This window comes from Lycium barbarum, chromosome 10, assembly GCF_019175385.1.
Source record: "Lycium barbarum isolate Lr01 chromosome 10, ASM1917538v2, whole genome shotgun sequence".
In the NCBI taxonomy this organism is placed as follows: Eukaryota; Viridiplantae; Streptophyta; class Magnoliopsida; order Solanales; family Solanaceae; genus Lycium; species Lycium barbarum.
The window spans coordinates 46926340-46944719 of record NC_083346.1 but is presented as its reverse complement, the minus strand read 5'-3'; the positions used below and the strand labels follow the sequence as shown (position 1 = coordinate 46944719).

At 36.9% G+C, this 18380-nt stretch overlaps 2 protein-coding genes across 2 annotated transcripts; both read right to left on the bottom strand.

Moving 5' to 3' along the window:
• Positions 1-5466: 5466 nt before the first annotated feature.
• Positions 5467-6111, bottom strand: LOC132612985 (zinc finger protein GIS2-like). Its single transcript, XM_060327047.1, has one exon. The coding sequence runs from the start codon at positions 6109-6111 to the stop codon at positions 5467-5469; it is 645 nt and encodes a 214-aa protein (XP_060183030.1).
• Positions 6112-8947: 2836 nt separating this feature from the next.
• LOC132616002 (uncharacterized) lies at positions 8948-12563 on the bottom strand. Its single transcript, XM_060330612.1, has 3 exons — positions 11017-12563; positions 10080-10920; positions 8948-9991 (listed from the first exon to the last, which is right to left on the bottom strand). Exon 3 carries the CDS (start codon positions 9608-9610, stop codon positions 9083-9085), a length of 528 nt encoding a protein of 175 aa, XP_060186595.1. The 5' UTR covers positions 9611-9991; positions 10080-10920; positions 11017-12563; the 3' UTR covers positions 8948-9082.
• Between the last annotated feature and the right edge of the window lie 5817 nt (positions 12564-18380).

Here is an 18380-nt window from a genome sequence, read left to right as displayed (position 1 = left end):
TATTAACTGAGCACTAATAATTGTAATATTTTAACGCACGCTGTTATATTATTAATTGATGGTCTTTTATTCAAATTTATGAAGCCCCGTATTTTAAGTCCAGCAGCCAAATCGTGGACTCATCCGTTCCAATTAATCCACAAACCTTCTTGGACCAGTCCATTAATGACCAGCCCATATTTTAATTCATCAACCCAATTTTTGGATCAGTCCACATTTTAATTTACCAGCCCAAATCAGCCAACCCAGTCCACTGATTGACCCGTCCCGCCTTCTTCGTTCAAAACAAAGGAAACATTAGGTTTCCTTTCATTTTTTTCTCCGTCCGCCGCCACCCCCTTTTCGTCTCTCTCCTCTTCTCCCTCCATCATCTCTCTCCCACGCTCCTCTTCCCCCCACTTCTTTCTGTCCCCCACCACCGCCGTTTGCCCCCCCCCACCCCCCGCTCCTCTTCCTTTTTCACCTACCGCACTCCCCCCGCTCCCTTTCTCTTTCTTCAACGCAAAAGCTAAAGAAGCCTATAAATAGTTGTGAGTTTAATCCTTAATGGAGGGAGCTTGAACCCAAAAATCCCTGAAAATTAAAGGTTCTGGAATGGCAAGAATCCCCTTACAAAAAAATGAGTTCTTGAACCCCCAAAACCCCCTACAAAATAAGTTTTTTTTCAGTGGCCAAAGATCCCCTAAGAAAAAAAAAAAAGATTCTCAATCTGTAGTGGTAATAGTTCTGAATATCGAGTTAAGAACACCGAATTGATTTTTTCTGCTTTCGTTTGCGTTGGTATTTCTTTGAATCTGAGCATCGCAAGTTCGGATTCGAGAGTGTTCGAGTGTAGATCGAAGATTCGCACCCACTTCGCTGCACTCGAAGAAGGTAATCTCTTTCCCTTTTAATTTCTGTAGCTTTTGCATTGTTTAAGTGTTAATTATATATTCAGTTTGAGTAATCGGCATGTTTTAAATTTCAGCTAAATATGTGGTTTAGTCGTATACTAGGTTGGCATTATGTGTTATAATTAGGATATTAGTCTCAAATTCTTGCTGTATGACCTGAGCATGATTAATGTATTGTCCATGGAAATATGTATGATTTATGGTCTATTCTACTTAAATTTCATGAGTTAGTCGTACGTTTGATTGATGCAGCCATATTCAGCGTGTAAATGTTAGATGTGTAACCCTGTTTGGATCTTTACGTTATGAGTTTAGGAATGCATAAAAAATATGTTTATCTCTACTTCTTTATGTGGTACTGTCAATCTAAGATTTTGTTTAGTGATCCTGCTTAAATTACAGAGTCTAGGTAGTCGAGTTTGTCGTTAAATGGGTGTTGTGGATCTCAGAGGTCTGTTATTTGAATCTATTACTGTTCGCAAAGTGCATGGATTGACTCTAGGATAGATACTTTATGCTTGCTAAATTGAAAAGTTGCATCTTTTGAGGCTGAAAATGTTATGCGACTTGAGTAATTAAAGTAACCAAGGTCTTTGTATGCTCCTTTAAATGATCTTATTTAAACCATGTGGTCTGTGTTATCAATTTGTCGTCTGCTTTAGTATCTGTAATCTCAGAACATCTTCTCTGTTTGGGTCATAAACCTTTGAGTTCAACCTTTGGCTACTTAAAATTTGTGCTGGCACTCTGCTGAAGCTTGTGATCAATAGTTGAAAATCTTTGTCGAGATCAGTTAGTGAATGCTTGAAGTTCTGTTATGTGATTGTAATCCTTCATTTCCCCTTTTTCTCATTTTTTGCATTCTTTGGTTGCCCTATGTTATTTTGGTTTGTTATTCTATGATTAAAGTATGTTAGTTTAGTTAAGTTAATTTGGTTTGATAGATGAATTTGTTTCTGTGTTAGTCTGTCTATGCTAAGTATGTATTATATATTGGTTTGGCTCTATGTCAGTCATGATTTATATGTTGTATTGCTAGAATTAATTAGTTAGTGAAATTTAGATGTCATTTATTTTGAATCTGATTGCAGGTATGTGTTAGTCTAGTTTAGACTAGTTTAGACCCCATCTCGAATCCTTTTCCAAATGTTATGTCGAAACTTGTGTATACTGTATCGAAGCTGAAATTGTTGAAGGATGTTCTGTTGCTAACTTTCAAGTGTTGTAGTTTACTGTTTCGGCTGCTTAAACTATATTGATAAAGCTAATACTTCACTGTTTCTCGTTTACTTAGTTGAAACTTCTTACTTGCATTAATTAATAATCGGTTTGTGGGTAATTATGAAAGAATCCTCCACGATATGGGTGAGAAGTTTATTTTATCAGAAAGAATGACTTCCAAGAAGCATTCATGGTCTAAAAAATTGAGTGAATGATTTCCAAGAAGCATTCATGGTCTAAAAATTGAGTGAGCTAAGACATTTCTGTTGCATTGTTTGACAGCTCTGTGTTGAAATTTGTTTTGCGTAACGACCTTCTTCAGTCGTTCCCAGAAAGCCCAAGTATTCATAGCCCCTGAGCCGACATTCAACATTCCATCCCCTTATTTATTTTTGGTTTTGGTTTCTAAGCAATCATGAGTAACTTTTTATGTGTTTAGTTGTTTAGTTTGCCTTGCTTAGTATGGCAGTGGATATGAAACCATGTTTAGTCATTGAGTCTGTATTGTAATTAGTATAAAATTACACTCAAGATGGCCTAGCTCGTTTGCTTAATTGGTGAGTTGTGTGATTTGTTTTTAAGGTTAAGACACTGTGCCATACATATATGCTTGGAAATGTGATCAAGATATCTAGACCCTATTGCTTGCCGAATCACAATTTGTTTGAATAAGCAATATCATGTTGAAACCTGAAACTATTACCTTCTATGTATCCGGTGATTTGTTTGTTTTCACTTTGGTCCTTTGATGATGCCTACATAAGATTCTTTATATATTAAATGACTTAGCATGATTGCCCTTCCTATTTCTCCTCTTATATGACTGAATTGTTGTAGTATATAGAGGGCATATACTCATATACACATAGTATATTCAACTCTGTACATCTATCCTAACATATATATAATGGTATATCTAACGTATATTGAATGTATCGGCCTAGACAATTAGTTCTACTGTTAAGTGTTTGTCTTTTGGGAATTCCTTTCTTTTTTTTCATTAGGCCCCTGTCCAAAATGTTGGAATATGACTCTATTGGGCCTAAGTTTATTCGATGATATGAAATAGATCACATGGGCTGCAGTTGTTTCTTTATTATTATGTTATTTGGGGTTTGAACATTTTCTCTAAGTGTCCTTTTATTGTGTTATGTGTTAATTCCAGTTGTATACTTAGTTTCTTTATTTGAGCCTTAGTCTTTTATTATATACTAATCCTTTTCTTTCGTTTTTGGGCATGACCATCACATACGAGTCCGAGGGACTCGTCTTCTTCCGCATTCAACGATGGGCTAAAGCCCAACGAAATCCTCTCGAGTCATTCCCCATCAATCTACACCTACAACAGATTAAAAAATATTTTGGGCTAAGCCCAACAGCAGCAACGGATCCGCAGCAACATCTAAAAGAAATCTGCTGGGCCGAAACCCAACAGTAAACAGTTTCCAGCAGTCCCAAAACGGGCCGGACCCATTTGACATTATCTGCTCTTTTATTTTATTTTCTGCATTTAATTCATATTATGCAACTGACTCTTTGTTTGTTTTGTTTGTTAACTTAGATAAACCTTAATGAGTTAATAGATTTAGTTTAGTAATGGGTAGTTAGTTTAAAGAAGACTAATAATTAATCCCATAAGTTTCATTTTCTTCTTTTCACATTAAAGTTATTTATAGAATATATAATATTTACTTCTAGAATAATTGATAGTATAAATTCATATTTTTTTGAGTTAAAGGAATCATATTTTATTTCTTGTTATCTTAATTTCAAAACACCACTAATACACAAATATAAATTCAAGCATATTTTATAAATAACCCTTTAAGTTTGGAGTCAATCACGTATATTTTCAGCTAAGCATAGTTAATGAGAAATAACAAAAGGATAAAACAGACTAATTCTCTCTCTTCTGCCTATCGCTTTATCTAAGCTCCAGTTAACCCAATGCAAGACAGTGGGATCTATAATCAGATTGACTCTTCTCTTTCCAAAAGTGGAATGCTTCTTTTATGCCATTATCTTCCTGCCAAACTCACTAATATGTATTTATAAGTCTATTTTTATCTAGCATTATTATATTTTTCTTTCAAAACCTTATTAACATTTTGTGAATTTTATTTTAAAGAGTATTTAAAATCTTCTTTTATGCAATTTATCTTATAAATTTCAACCGCATTTCTAAATCTTAATTGCAATTTATCCTATAAATTTATCTTCCTTGTATTTAAAGTCTTAACCACATTTATAAATCTTATTTTGAAAGTATCTAAAAATTTCCTTTGTTAAATTACTATATTTTCTACAAGTTGGTTTAAATAGCATATTCATACTTTCTTTTAAAACCTCAGCAATACTTATAAGTTTCTTTTCTTAAAATTTAAGCATTACCTTTAATCTTAATTAATTAACCTAAGTTTGGCCGGATAACCGTAGTTATGGATCCTAGAGGATGCCTAACCCCTTCCCTTTAGGATAATTAGAACCCTTACCTAGAATCACACTGATTAAGCAGACGATTAACGGAGGTTTAGTTAGCTTTACCTTAGTTAATAATTAGGTGCCCTAATTCACCTTAAAATCAATTAGGTGACGACTCCTTAAAATAAATACAAATAGGAATCACCAAAATGTTGTACTCCGATTTAACCCGGTTAAAATGGAGTGTAACAAGTACTAAAGTGAAGCATAAGGTTATTTCAATTTTCCTCCTTATCTGACTCTATTCTGGGGTTGTATACTATCTTTCTGAACTATAGACACGGATCACACCTAGGGAAATTTTATCTTTCTCAAATTCTCAAATGAGAAATTGGAACAGCTAATCCCAAACTCCCTATACAAGTTAAAAATTATATTACACTATACATATCGGGGATAAATACTTAATCACATAACGTAAGAGGGAATTGTCATATCTTTTATCTCATAGTAATATCTGCTTCTTGTAGTAACTTACTAACATCATACTCTCTAGGTTTGATCTGAATAAGCTTAAATAAATTAAAACTAACCCTACAAAAAAAAAATCAATATCGTCTGCTCATGGTTTTCTTATCGCATCAGTCCCTTCCTAGTCATGTACATAGATCATATGGCAAATATATATATATATATATATATATATCCTTGAAAAAGTTGAGGCTTTCTAGTATTACAGGTGGTTGGCTCTTAGGCTATTTTCTGCTTAAAACTACCATGGACAATTTATGCCTGCTGCAGTTAACTTCTTAACATGTTACCTTGTAGGGTCTTAAATCTGAACTATCAACTGCACAATAACCACATAAGACATAATAGATCTAGGGCATAATATCTCATATGTGACAAGGAGGGAAAATTATTGGCATATCTATGACACATGTGACGGCACATCGGAGTCCTGGCGATCTACCATATCATGATAACGTACTTGATCCCCACTTAATCCTAATACTTCATCCCTATCAGTGCCTTGGTCTGCTAGTGCCCGAGTACTACGGGCTGCGAACGGTGTTGTTGAGTTGGCTATGCCTGGTCTGGGGGAACGAATTGCACCACCACCCTTAGTGTTACTATTGTACTTGACTGAAGGGCATTCTCTTTGCATGTGGCCATGGAGACCACAATTATAACACACATCCGAACCCATCCTACACACTCCTGCATGTCTTTTTCCACACCTACTGCAAATGGGGTGCAAAAAACCTTTGTTATCCTGTTTCACTTGTGGGCAATCTTTCAGATAGTGACCCTGCCGGCCACACCCAAAACATCTATGGGTGCCATAGCGGCACACCCCTTGATGTCTCTTATTACACTTGCAGCAAATAGGATTATGAAAACCCCTCTTCCTCACATTGGTCTGAGCTAGGACATTAGTGGTACTTGAAGCAGGTTCTGATGACCTACAGTCGCAGAATTGAAAAATTAGAACTCTCAGAGTCTGAGAGATCGTCTCTGGGGTTGCATCAAAGGTAGCCCTCGGGCCCGAAGTTGCCTTTCTCTTAGTAGACATTTTCTGAAAGAATGCAATGCGCACGAGTCAGAATAACTCCTCATAACTCTATCTAAAAGCAACACATTGATAATTATTAGTTTCACATCTTCCTCATCCACTGAGATGAGGCGTATTTGGTAGAATGGGGAACAACACACGAGTCCGAGTGATTTCTAAGAACATAGCTCTATTGTACGATCTAGAGTTGAAATAAGTGAGACAATCTTAGATGTCTAGGTGGTCAACCGTTTATATGTGTGGCGCGCACACACATATAAAAGTGATCTCACTGGACACGGTTTCATAGACTCCCTAAGACACTTGAACCTAGGCTCTGATACTAAGCTTTGTCACGCCCCGAACCATAGCCTGGGTGAAACACGGCACTCGGTGCTTACTGCATGTGATCGAGCGAACCACATGGCTTGCTGAATCATCATGAGGCATAACATGAGCGGAATATAACGTGAATGCATGATGAGCCTTTATAAAACGTAGTAAGTCATAATACTTAATAAAAATACTTGTTTAAACATGAGTGCGAAAATAACATGAATGAGCCAAAATGGCTATACTACTCCGAATGTCTGACATAACATAACTGACTTGTCTAATCTATGAAACCTCTATCATGAGTCTGACTGGAAAACATACTTACTGGGACAAGGCCCCATACATACCTTAGATGCATAACTAATCATAAAACAAAAGTTGACTAAACCCCAAATGAGATGGGGCTCACCAATAAGCTGATACGAATGTTGTCCTACTGAGCAAATGTGTCGTCCTGTATATCAGTACCTGCATCGTGAAATGCATGCCCTCCGGGCAATAGAAAGGGGACATCAGCACTTAGAATGTACTGGTATGTAAAGCAACTGAATGAAATAACATGGGACATGAAATAATAATGATAGGAACTGAAACCTGGTCATGAACATGAATACGTACATATATACATATATATATAAAACATGATAAAAATATCATAAGTAGGGAGAGCAATAACTTATAACCGATCCATGGTCTGGTGCTTGCGTCCCGCCAGCAGAACACTCAGTCCTTGTCAGGGAACATGAGATTTAATAAAATATGAAAGGATCCAGTCATTATGAGAGATCGTCCGGGACATGGGTGGAGTGATCCTCATCCTACGGTGGCTGCGTAATTTCAGGCTATCTGAAGCCTTCCTCGGTAATTAAAGCAACTCCCAAAATCATGAACATGTAAAATAAGTGACACTTGCTGCCCATGGTTTTCATGAATATAACTTGCTTGTACATGGATATCATAAATTATAGCTTGCTTGCATGAACTTGTAAAACATGTATAGTATTTTCTTGAAAATAGCATAATATATCATAAACTAGCATGCATGAACCCATGGAATGAGATATATGGATTTTTCATAGATTACGGACAAATTCTTAATAATCATAAAGAAATATTAAGAATTCAATGATGGAATTATAACAATTCATACATAATATAATCATGGACATGGACCTAGGGTTATCATGAGCATGGCATAGAAACCCTAGTTTTCGTAAAGAATCATAATTTATGGATTATGAGGCGTGGGGAAGAACAATGATGTTCAAACACGTAGATAATAACTCTACATACCTTAGTCGCTCCAAACTTGAGCTTTGAAGAAGATTTCCAAAATCTTGAATTCTTGAACCTTGAGATGGGTTTTCTTGAAAACCCTAGTTTAGGAATGATGATTTCTTGTTTAGATTATTAGAGTATATGTTAGAATTGAGTTGGAATAATTAGAGTAGGCTTACCTTGGTGGTCTTGATGATGGAGGAGGGTAGGAGGTCGTTCTAGGGCTTGAAGGAATGAAAAATAATGATTTGAACTGATATGGACGAATATATACTGTTCTAGAAAATTGAATTTTACGTCCATCAAAATACGGGCCGTATTTTGAAATACGGTCCGTATTCTGTATGGACTGCACTGTGTCTCTTCAGTAAAATGGTCATAACGCTTTGTACAAATGTCCGTTTGACCCCCATAATATACCGTTGGAAAGGTATTTCAAAGCTATACAACTTATATCAAGGAAGTTTTCCCAAATTCCAAATACGTTTTGAAATACTGGCCATATTCCGTTTTTAACAATGTAGCCTCCAAATGTCAAATTCCAGAATGCTCAGAAATCTTTAGTACCAGTTTACGACTTGAAATATGGGTCGTATACTGAAATACGGTCACTGTTCATGGGCGTAAACCGCCATCTTACAACTGAAGAGGAAATTCCAATTGCCACATTCTTTATCTGGTTTTCTAAGTCTAGGATCATGGTCAAAGCTTAGGTTAAAGGTATGAGGTGTTACAAGGGCCCCCAAGCTCTGAAGAAACGACATCAAGAGTAACTGGACCCCTAAAGTTGGCGGATCACAATTTCAATATCGACATAGCGGAGCTCGTGGCGGTAATGAGAACTATGAAGGAAGCGAGGTTCCCTGATCATATCCGGACCAATCTGGATAAAAGTAACACGAGGCTCTAGTGCCACTTTCATAGCACGCATGGGCATGCTACGGAGGATTGCAAAAAATACCGAAACAAGAATATAAGGAAATAAAGCAATCACGGCTCCTAAACACATGTGTACAAAATAAAAATGGAGCGACATTTTGACAAAGGGATCTTAGGGCGAATGAATCCCCCTGTTCAAAAATCTCCCCCTCAAAGGATCGGATAGCCTTACATCCGGTCCACAGCTATCAACAAAGTAATAATGGCAGGCAATGGAGAATTTGTTACGAAAAGCTTTATGAACAACGCGTTATCATTCTAGAAAATGGAAAAACATGCAAAAGAAAGAATAAACAGGTTCGCGCAAATAGCAAAGTTACTTTACTTGGACAAAAAATGAGGGCACCACCCAAAAAGGGACAAAACCGTTATTAATATGTTCAGAAAGCCATAAAAAAGGATCCAACTAGAAAAGCCTGACATTAAAAACAGAACAAATTCAGGAGTCAGCAATACTGATTGGAGGCCCGAATCCATCAACCATGGGAGGGGCATCATGACCTCTGTATTCTGGAGGGATGGCAGCAGTCCCCGAAGGGATTTCTTCGACAATAGCTTTCTGAGGTCTGTTTTCCTCACCATTCGCAGGGACTTGCTCCTCAGCTCCCCCAGGGACCTCCTCTTCACCTCCTTCCTCCAAAGACAATCCCTCGCCTTCAGATGACGGGGCACGATCATCGATCGGAGGCTGGACAAGCAAAGTCTTGGCAGCTGTTTCCTCCACGGTCAATGCTGCAGCAATATAGGCATTGATATCAACTATCCCATCTAGAGCCTCTTCAAGAGCAATCCTGCGGCCTCGGTACATTGCATGGGCTTTTTCCAGAGAAAACTGTTTCCTCAGAGCTTGCATACGGGCATCAATATTAGAGTACCTCAACCAACTCTTCTCGACCTTGCTCCGGAGGGAGGCGTTGGTACCAGAAAGGCGCTGATTGGCCTCAACTTGTTTCTTATTCTGGGCCATATGGGCCTAAAACCTCTCCTCAAAGGCAGCCCGGGCTTCTTCTGCGGCCGACTTCTCTTTCCTGCACGCCTCTAGCTCAGCTTCCAAAACCATGTCCCTCTCAGTTAGGTCGGTCTCTCTCTGTAGAACAGTAGCATAGTGTACTTTATGAGCCTCCTACTTTTTCCGCAGCTCTGCGAGATCAGAATAGAATTTAGCAGCCTCCTCACTGTGAATCTTCCTATCATGCTCCGATATGGCCAGCTTCTCATGCAGCTCCTCTGGGGACACCAGCTTTACCTCCAAGGCAGGAAGACGCTCTTGTAATTTATGGTATTCTTCCCATTTTTCCCTCTCCTCAATGAGTTTGCGTTGGAGACCCTCCGCCGTCAAGTGTTGGGTCTAAAAAACAAAAGAAGCATTCTAATATCATAAATTGACGCGCGAGAAAGGCTAGATAAGAGAAAGAAAGAAAATAAAAAATAAGTACTTGGGCAGCCGGACGATCCCAGGCATTGAGGAGACAATCCACAGACACGACACTTGTCTTTTCCCGGTCTCTATCTGAGGCATTTGGCCTCAATTACCTAGCAACTCCCACCGACAAAGACAGGAGATTGCATTCTTAAGGAACGGATAAAGTACCCTGCCTGATAGACGATGGGTTGCGAACGGAAGCCAGAAGAGTATTAACTAATCCTTTTTTGTGAGCCTCCCGGGGATCATACGACCTCCTGGAAGTGTTCAGGCCCCTAGAGGGGACAGTTCGCCTCATGGAAACCGGAGTAGGGGTTGCCCGGCATGAAGAAGGAACGGACAAAACAGGCGTCAGGCCCAGAGCTTTATTTCCAACATTGGGCATGTTGAATAGAGGACGACAGGAGGAACCAATCATCTGAGCGAGCTTTATTTTTTTAAAAAGGCCTCTGTGGAAATTTCCTAAGGGGCCTTTCCCCTACAAGTAAGATATTAAGAAGGGTCGACCTCCAGATCAATGGGCTCCTGAGAGGTAGCCATCATTCCTAAGATTGGACCCCGGTTACTTTGATGGGGGTATGCGGCTTATTTCTCTTGGCTGAGGGAGTGAGGCCGGTGGACGACCTCTTCGATCAGACGGGAGACACCCTCCCCGAATCCCGGCCTAGTTTGGCTGCTGCTAGACAAATTTGCTGGACCGCCACGGCCAGATCATTGGACACGTTCACCAGCGGACGGACCGCAGACCTCTTGGGCAGGCCGTGATTTTTCCACTTCTAATTAAGGGGTAAAGGAGTCTAGGATCTTCTAAACCCACCTAGATAAGTCTCTCATTGGATCCGGCCTCCATGCCACTGTTGAAAGTGTAACAAAAGAAAGAATTAGCAATGAAGGGCATAATAATGAATAAAAGACACTGTTAGAGGTTAAACTCATGATTTGGGCTCAACTCTTCGGGTATTGGGGTCTCCGGCGATTTGACTAAATCCACGGTACGGATGATAGCGTATCTCTCCATCCATCCTTGATCTGAGATTTCATCTGTGCTGGCAACCAAGGAGTTCTGACCGCACCGGGCTAATCGAAAAATCTCGACCCTAAAGATTTTTGGGGAGTAAATATGGATCAAGTGTGAAGCCCTAAAGATTTTTGGGGAGTAAATATGGATCAAGTGTGAAAGAGTAAAATCCTCTTCCACCCGAGAAGAGAGGTGCCGGAGGCACGCCACTGTCCTCCAAACCGCCAACTCGACCTGAGCCAAACATATGGTGTACCGCCTACAGAACTCCAGGATCACTGGATCAATCCTACCGCTCACTCTGAGCGAGAAGGGATAGGTGTAAACAAATGACTACCCCATCCTGTAAGAAGTAATGTTCTCCCTCTCATCGGGAATGATCACTTCGATGTCCTTCTAACCGCAATCCTCTTTGACCTGTCCCAGACTGTCGTTACAAATGGAGGAGCGAAACATGCTCGTCGGCCATTCTCGATCGCTGTTTAGAGCAGTGGAGGTAGCACTCTTAGCGAGATCTCTCTCTCGCTGGTCCACTCTTTAGGAATGAACATTTTTGCTTGTTGACCCTCAGAGCTCGAAGATGGGGACTTCTTCTTCGACAACTTGCTCAAGGATAATCGCCGACCCCCAATCGGAACCTGGTGGATTGAGACGTCTGAGTCGCTATGGCCCGTATTTTGAGACCGTGTGGTGGCAACTCTGGCGACAGAAGAGTCGGAAGACATAATGGAAATTGATTCTGATTGTAAAGACACTGAAGAAGTTTTTTTATGGAAGGATTGAGAGCGAACAACGGAGCAGTAGAGAACTTTTATGAGGCAGGAAGAGAGAAATCAAAGGCTGATCTGTTTTGAAAAGTGATAAGAGGAATTTGAAATAAGAAACGTAGTCTAATAGGCAGGATGAGGAGAGCAAGTAACCCTTTACGCGTGTCAATCACACCTCGATAGAAGTGAATCGTTTCATCATGGCGGAATCTGGTACCCTAGGAGGTTTCTTGGATGAGAAAGAGACACGTGGGTGATGGCATCTGATGGGCGAGACGAAGCATTAAATTAGGGGAGAAGGCATGCAGAGAATGTATACCATCAGGTCAAGAGCACACAAATTGAGAAATGACTCCGCTACGAAGATAAGATAAGAGCAGACAACGGGACTCTTCCACTTCCCGGACCCTTGCCATGAAGGTTCCGAGAAGTGGGGGACTATCTGCATTAGGAGAAATACACTCTCGGGGTTAGGCCGCATGACCAGATGATCGGAGAGGTCGAAGGTGCTATACAGCTGGCCTCCACCCCCACTAGCTTAGGTCACATATGCAGACCTCGATCAGTGTGCCACAGCAGGGAAGCACGTTATGCCATAGTCATGTCACATCACCCGAACGTTAGGGTTGAAAAATCTTGTTTTGGCTTATATAAGATAGCTTAGGGTAGAAGGTAGAGGTAGATTCATTCATCCTCTTGCTCTCACCATTTGTAACCCTATTATTATTTTCTCTAAGGAATATATACGAAACCAACACTTTCTTATCATTTTAGCCACTTGAATCTTGCCATATTATCTTGGTTATTTGCTAAACTCTATCACGATCCAAATTACTCCGGACCGGGCTCATAAAAAGAGTTCTAGGGGTTGGATACGTTCCACTTGTCTTTAAACCCTATAAAAACAAATCTCTAACTGATTTTTTTAGTTAAACCTGATTTCACCAGAAAACATTATCCCTAGAAAATTATATAATCCTTGGTATAGCTAGTAAGCAGTAGATGATACTACTCTAGATAAACAAGTGAAGAAATATAGGAAAGTGGAAAATATTTATGTGAGTGGCGAACTGCATAGCTAGCTGGTTCCCATAATACCAAAAGAGAAGGTGTTTGTGTGAGACCTTGCCTTTTTGTCATCCTTTTCTCAGTGGAAGAAACTCGTTTTTTCTTAACCAAGAAACTGGATATCATTATTATTATTTTTGTTTGCTTTTACGCGTGAAATTGCACATGCATCTGCATGCACGAAAGAACTAGTGCTGCGTATACGACTTTTATTGCCATCTCCACTATTTTATTCTTAAGGCGTGTTTGGTACCGAGAACTCTTCAACTTTTTCATGTTTTAACAAATTTTTGAAAAATATTTTCTAAAAAAGCAAGTTCACTAAATATAAGGATAAAGACTTTTGTAGGTGGAAGTACATAGGGCTGATAAGTTCGGTAAGTGCATTTCGGATTGATCTCCTTCGACCGGCCTCCAACACACACCACCCTCCATATAGCCCCTAGCTCCACCAATATCACCACACCCCTAAGCCGACTCCATATAGTGTTGGAAAAGAATATATATTGTTGGTGAAAAATATCGTTACAATTGAAAAATAAAATATCTTTAGGCCGAAGCACGGACATCTCGTTCTCTTTAAGAAAATTCACTAGTTCAACAGTAATATTTTTGACTTTTTGAATTTTTGACTTATCTCTTTCAAGATATAACAGTCTGAAAACGTCTTATGACTCGAACAAACTCTAAAACAATTGTTGAGTAGAAAGCTAAAAAAAAAAAAAAAACACCGTCCTCCAAATATGAAACCCCCTTTTCTTTTACAACATTGACCTTACCTTTTCATGCACTTTGCAATAGTTTTGACACTCATCTCAAGGTAAAAGCGACTGGTATTTATAGGTGTAGAAAGTCTTCTTTGGAATAACTTGAAAGATAGTGGGGTAATAAGTTATGTAAATATGAGAAAACATGAGTTGATGGTTACGAGGTATAATAACCACTTTTTAAATCATGAAAGATCATGAAAAAGTGGGTTTGTAGGTGTTATGACCTATTTCTCCACTTAATAGGTGACTAATAGTATGATGTGTATTAGTATTTTAGTATTAAAATGTATACTTGGTATTCCCCATTCATTTTAGTATTAAAATAAGAGAGTTATCAACAAGGGAGACTATTATACATAATGAAGGTGTGCGATCTGCATTGCGCCTCTATTTAGTTGGGATATATGTTAGATTTTCAAATATCTGGGGGAGATATGATAACCATTTTGAAACTTATATATGAAATGAATTATCTAGACAAATTGAACTCGAAGATCACGAGATAATTTATTTGCAAAATGTTGCAGATCAATTGTCAGATACATTTGTTGACCTTATGTCTTAATCAAACTGCAAATGCTTCAATGAGAATTAAAAGTCCTTGAAGAACATCATCTATGACACGCTTGAAGCGTGGTAGACCAATCGGTTCCAAAGGTCAATCTCCTTGAAGAAGGAAAGGAGTGAATTATTTACATGGCCATTATAATGAGGCAAGTCCTCCAAAAGAGCGCCACGATATAATACCTCTTAAAATTTTAGAAAAGGTTCAGGTACCTGAAAGTGATCATGAAAAATGAAGAGATCTTAGTAAGTTATGTCGCATTGAAACCGATATCAACCGTTGACGATATCTATGATATAATGTAGCGCTTAACAATAATGGTGGCGAGGATTTTGAATTCAAATCTGTCAAGGAGTGTGGACAGATAAATGATTGGTCAAATAAAAATACACAACTCAAAATTTATTTGACTTGGAAAAGTGATATTTTAGTGTTATAGTCGAAAAACCTCAAGATATAACACCACAGAGTTACAAATAAGTTTTTGTGCGAAAAGTGAAACAAAATTGTAAAACGTAACGTACGACTTGTGCCGTTTGATATAAAGAGTTTTCGCAGAAGTCCTGGTGGTATTTCATTGAGATGTGTTTCTTCTCTGGTAGATGCAATTTATTTCATATTCTAGTCTGGCAATACATGAAATGCCAAATGCGTATAATGAAAATTCTTAAATGATTTAAATTGTTCTGAAGCATATAAACGTTCTCCAAAAATTTGTTAAATAAAATTTCAGCAAATTCTTATACTCCCTCTGTTTCAATTTATGTGAACCTATTTCCTTTTTAGTCCGTGCCAAAATGAATGACTTATTTCCTAATTTGGAAACAAATTCACTTTATGAATGATTTACAGTCATATAAATATTTAAGACTTATTTTGAATCACAAGTTTCAAAAGTCTTCCCTCTTTCTTAAATGTCGTGCCCAGTTAAATGGATTCACATAAATTGAAACGGAGGGAGTATGAATTAAAATAATTATGGATAATGATTTGTATTTGTGTCATAGTGCAATTGGTGTACTTTAATAGAACCATAAGTTTGACAATATGCTAGCGAGATAGTGTTACTCCTATTCTGAGATATTAAAATGCAATTAGTATTATATTGCAAAAAAAAAAAGTTATGGATATATATTTGTTTATTCTAACAAATATTGTCATGATTTTGTTGGTTATGCAAATGGAGAGCATTACTTGAAGTTCTTTCTTTGCATTACTTGAAGTTCTTTCTTTAAACAAAATCTATTTGCATGTGAAGATACTGTTACATTATCATGATCTACATGGCAGTCAATTATTGATACTTGAATATCCAAGTCATGCTAACATACTAACAATTTATGAAGTGGCTCAACACATAGGAGATGTGTGGTTGTCTTTGGAAAAAAGCTGCCTATAATGTTGAAGATAATGCTACTTGCATAGCTCAATTGAGAGAAGAATATGTTGAAAGAGACAAAATAAAGTACCTTTCACCAAAGTATTTCAGACAGAATTTTCGGCAGAATAGTAAGAATAATGGAGTTAATTCCCTAAAAGGTCACCCATGTTTTGACAATTGCCTCAAAATATCACTTCTGTTTCATTTAGGACTAGCATATCACTCAACTATCCTCATTTTCCTCAAAAAATACTAAAGATACAAATCTCCTTCTCTCGTAGTTGGCATGCCACGTCACATTAAAATTTTATTTTTTTAATAATAAATTTATGGAATAATTTCAAAGACTTCCCTCCAAGTTTGTCTTGATAACACTTAGTTCCCTTGTGGTTTAGATATTTACACTAACCTCCCTTATTTCAATTTTTGTAACCAAACTTGTTTAAATAATTAAAAATCTATATTCCAAATTTACTCTTTTATATCCTTTTCTTTTCAAACTTTCCTTCCGTTATTTCCTTTTCCAAGTTGTCAGTCATATACTCCTTCATTACTAATTTATGTGGCATTTTTTGTTTTCGAGAGCCAATTTCACTAATCTTTGAAGTTAAATTGGATTAGAATAATTTAATATTTTAAAATTAAAATTTATATATTAAAAAACTATACAAAAAATGTATAAGCAAAGTTCCTCATGTCAATTTAATGATAAATGCATTATAAAATATCGATCAAAACTTACATAGTTTAAATCTCAAAAAATGAAAAGTGTCATATAATTGGTACAAATCTAATTAGTTATGGTTTATGGTTATAGAAAACCAACTTTGCAAGCTACAACAATTAATACTAAGATCACGTCTATCATTCAATAAAATAATTGTTGTACTCCTACTACTAAATCGAATCCTAACCACTTAATCGGTTTCAAATCTGTCATTAGCTATTGTTCTACATGTTTTAGTAGTAATAAGTAACTAATAATGAACCCCTCTCACTCTACACACATATACTCATCATTAATTAAGTTTAAAAACCAAAACCAGCGGGAAGGTTCTCCGAATAATCATCCTCAAATTAAATGTTGGCACGAGTGGGTAAATAATCAAAAATCTATATTCCAAATTTACCCTTTTATAACTTAGTCATGCGAACAATATTTCATAACAGTTCTCTCACCCTAAAATTGTTAGGATTATTATTTTAATAGTTAGGCTAAAAATTTAAAACTATCTTATATCTAAATAAGAAATCCTAAATTATAGTGTCAATGTAACATCACTATGAGAAATCCTAATTCTAGTGTTACGGTAATATTTCTCTTTGTTCTTATAATCATGTTATTAATAACAATATTTAGGCTAAAAGGAGCACATCTCGCTTTTAGTATTTAGAGGGTGAGATGAATAATCCATTTTTTAAATTCTTATAGTTGTATAACTGCAATAAGTTTTAAACTAATTTTTTTAGTAGAAGGAGCATAATTATATCTACGAAAAATGGTTGGAAACTATATATACAGCGTGAGACTTTAAAAATAATTAATGAAACAATATGAAGCCCAAGCTTTTTGAATCAATTTTCATATCACAATTGTTGAATTTCATGTTTTAGCGTTCAAGATTAAAATTTTCAAGCATAAAGAAAAAAACGAACACTTGCTATAAAATTAGATAGTTATGAATTAGGAACAATCTTAAGATCAATGAGAAACTATTATTGTCAAAAGTTTAAACATTATAAATAAGCTTACCAAAGGGTATATTAGCAACATAAATAATTTTTAGTATTTAAAATTAGTTTGGTTACAAAAGAATCAAAATAAGAGAGGCTAGTGTAAAGGGAACTAAGTATTATAAAAGCAAATTTGAAAGGAAGTCTTTATAATTATTCCATAAGTTTATTATTAAAAAAAAAAATAATGTGACATGACATGTTAACTAGGAGAGAAAGAGGATTTTGTAATGTTAATATTTTTTTGAGAAAAATGTAGATAGTTGAATAATATTCTAATTCTAAAAAGGACAAAAGTGATATTAATAGATAATGATCAAAACATGGATGATCTTTTACGAAATTAACTCAGAATAATGTTCAATAATCTCGTTTACTGTGCCACTCAGTCTATTAAAGTATTGCTGAGCTCCATAGTCTAGAACAGAATAATGTTCAATAATCTCGTTTACTGCCACTCAGTCTATTAGTGTATTGCTGAGCTCCACAGTCTAGAGAAATTGTTGTACAAGATTGAATTTCGTCATCTCTTACCTATCAATCAAGTGACGTTTTTATCAAAGGGGGTAAGGACGCGATTGTGCTCTTTTTTCTATATTGCTTACATTTTATAACATTTTAAAATTCCCCTTTAGAGTAACTCAGATAAACAAAAATCTCCATCAAGTCCGTACACAATATTTTTCAATCTTGAGTAAGAATAGCATAAAACAACCCTTTTATCTTTGTCTAACATCCAGTCGTCATTTGAAATGAGAGCTTGCCCTTTCGAAGACCCCATTATGCTCAATAACAAAACCAACAGAATTTCGCATTTGTTTTCTTTAGCTCAACGCAGAATCTTCAACAAGTAGACAAACATATCCAGAACTAGATTTGATTAAACAACATTTTGTCATCTTCGTCTTTTTTACTTTTTCCTCTTAAGCATTCTACTTTTTTTTGTTTTTATAAATAATAATAGTTAGAGATCAAGCGTCAGCCGTCTGAAGAATATGTACAAAAACGATA

Coding starts and splice junctions, on each gene's coding strand:
- LOC132612985 (XM_060327047.1), bottom strand. CDS start 6,111: ATGTCTACTAAGAGAAAGGCAACTTCGGGCCCGAGGGCTACCTTTGAT.
- LOC132616002 (XM_060330612.1), bottom strand. CDS start 9,610: ATGGCCCAGAATAAGAAACAAGTTGAGGCCAATCAGCGCCTTTCTGGT.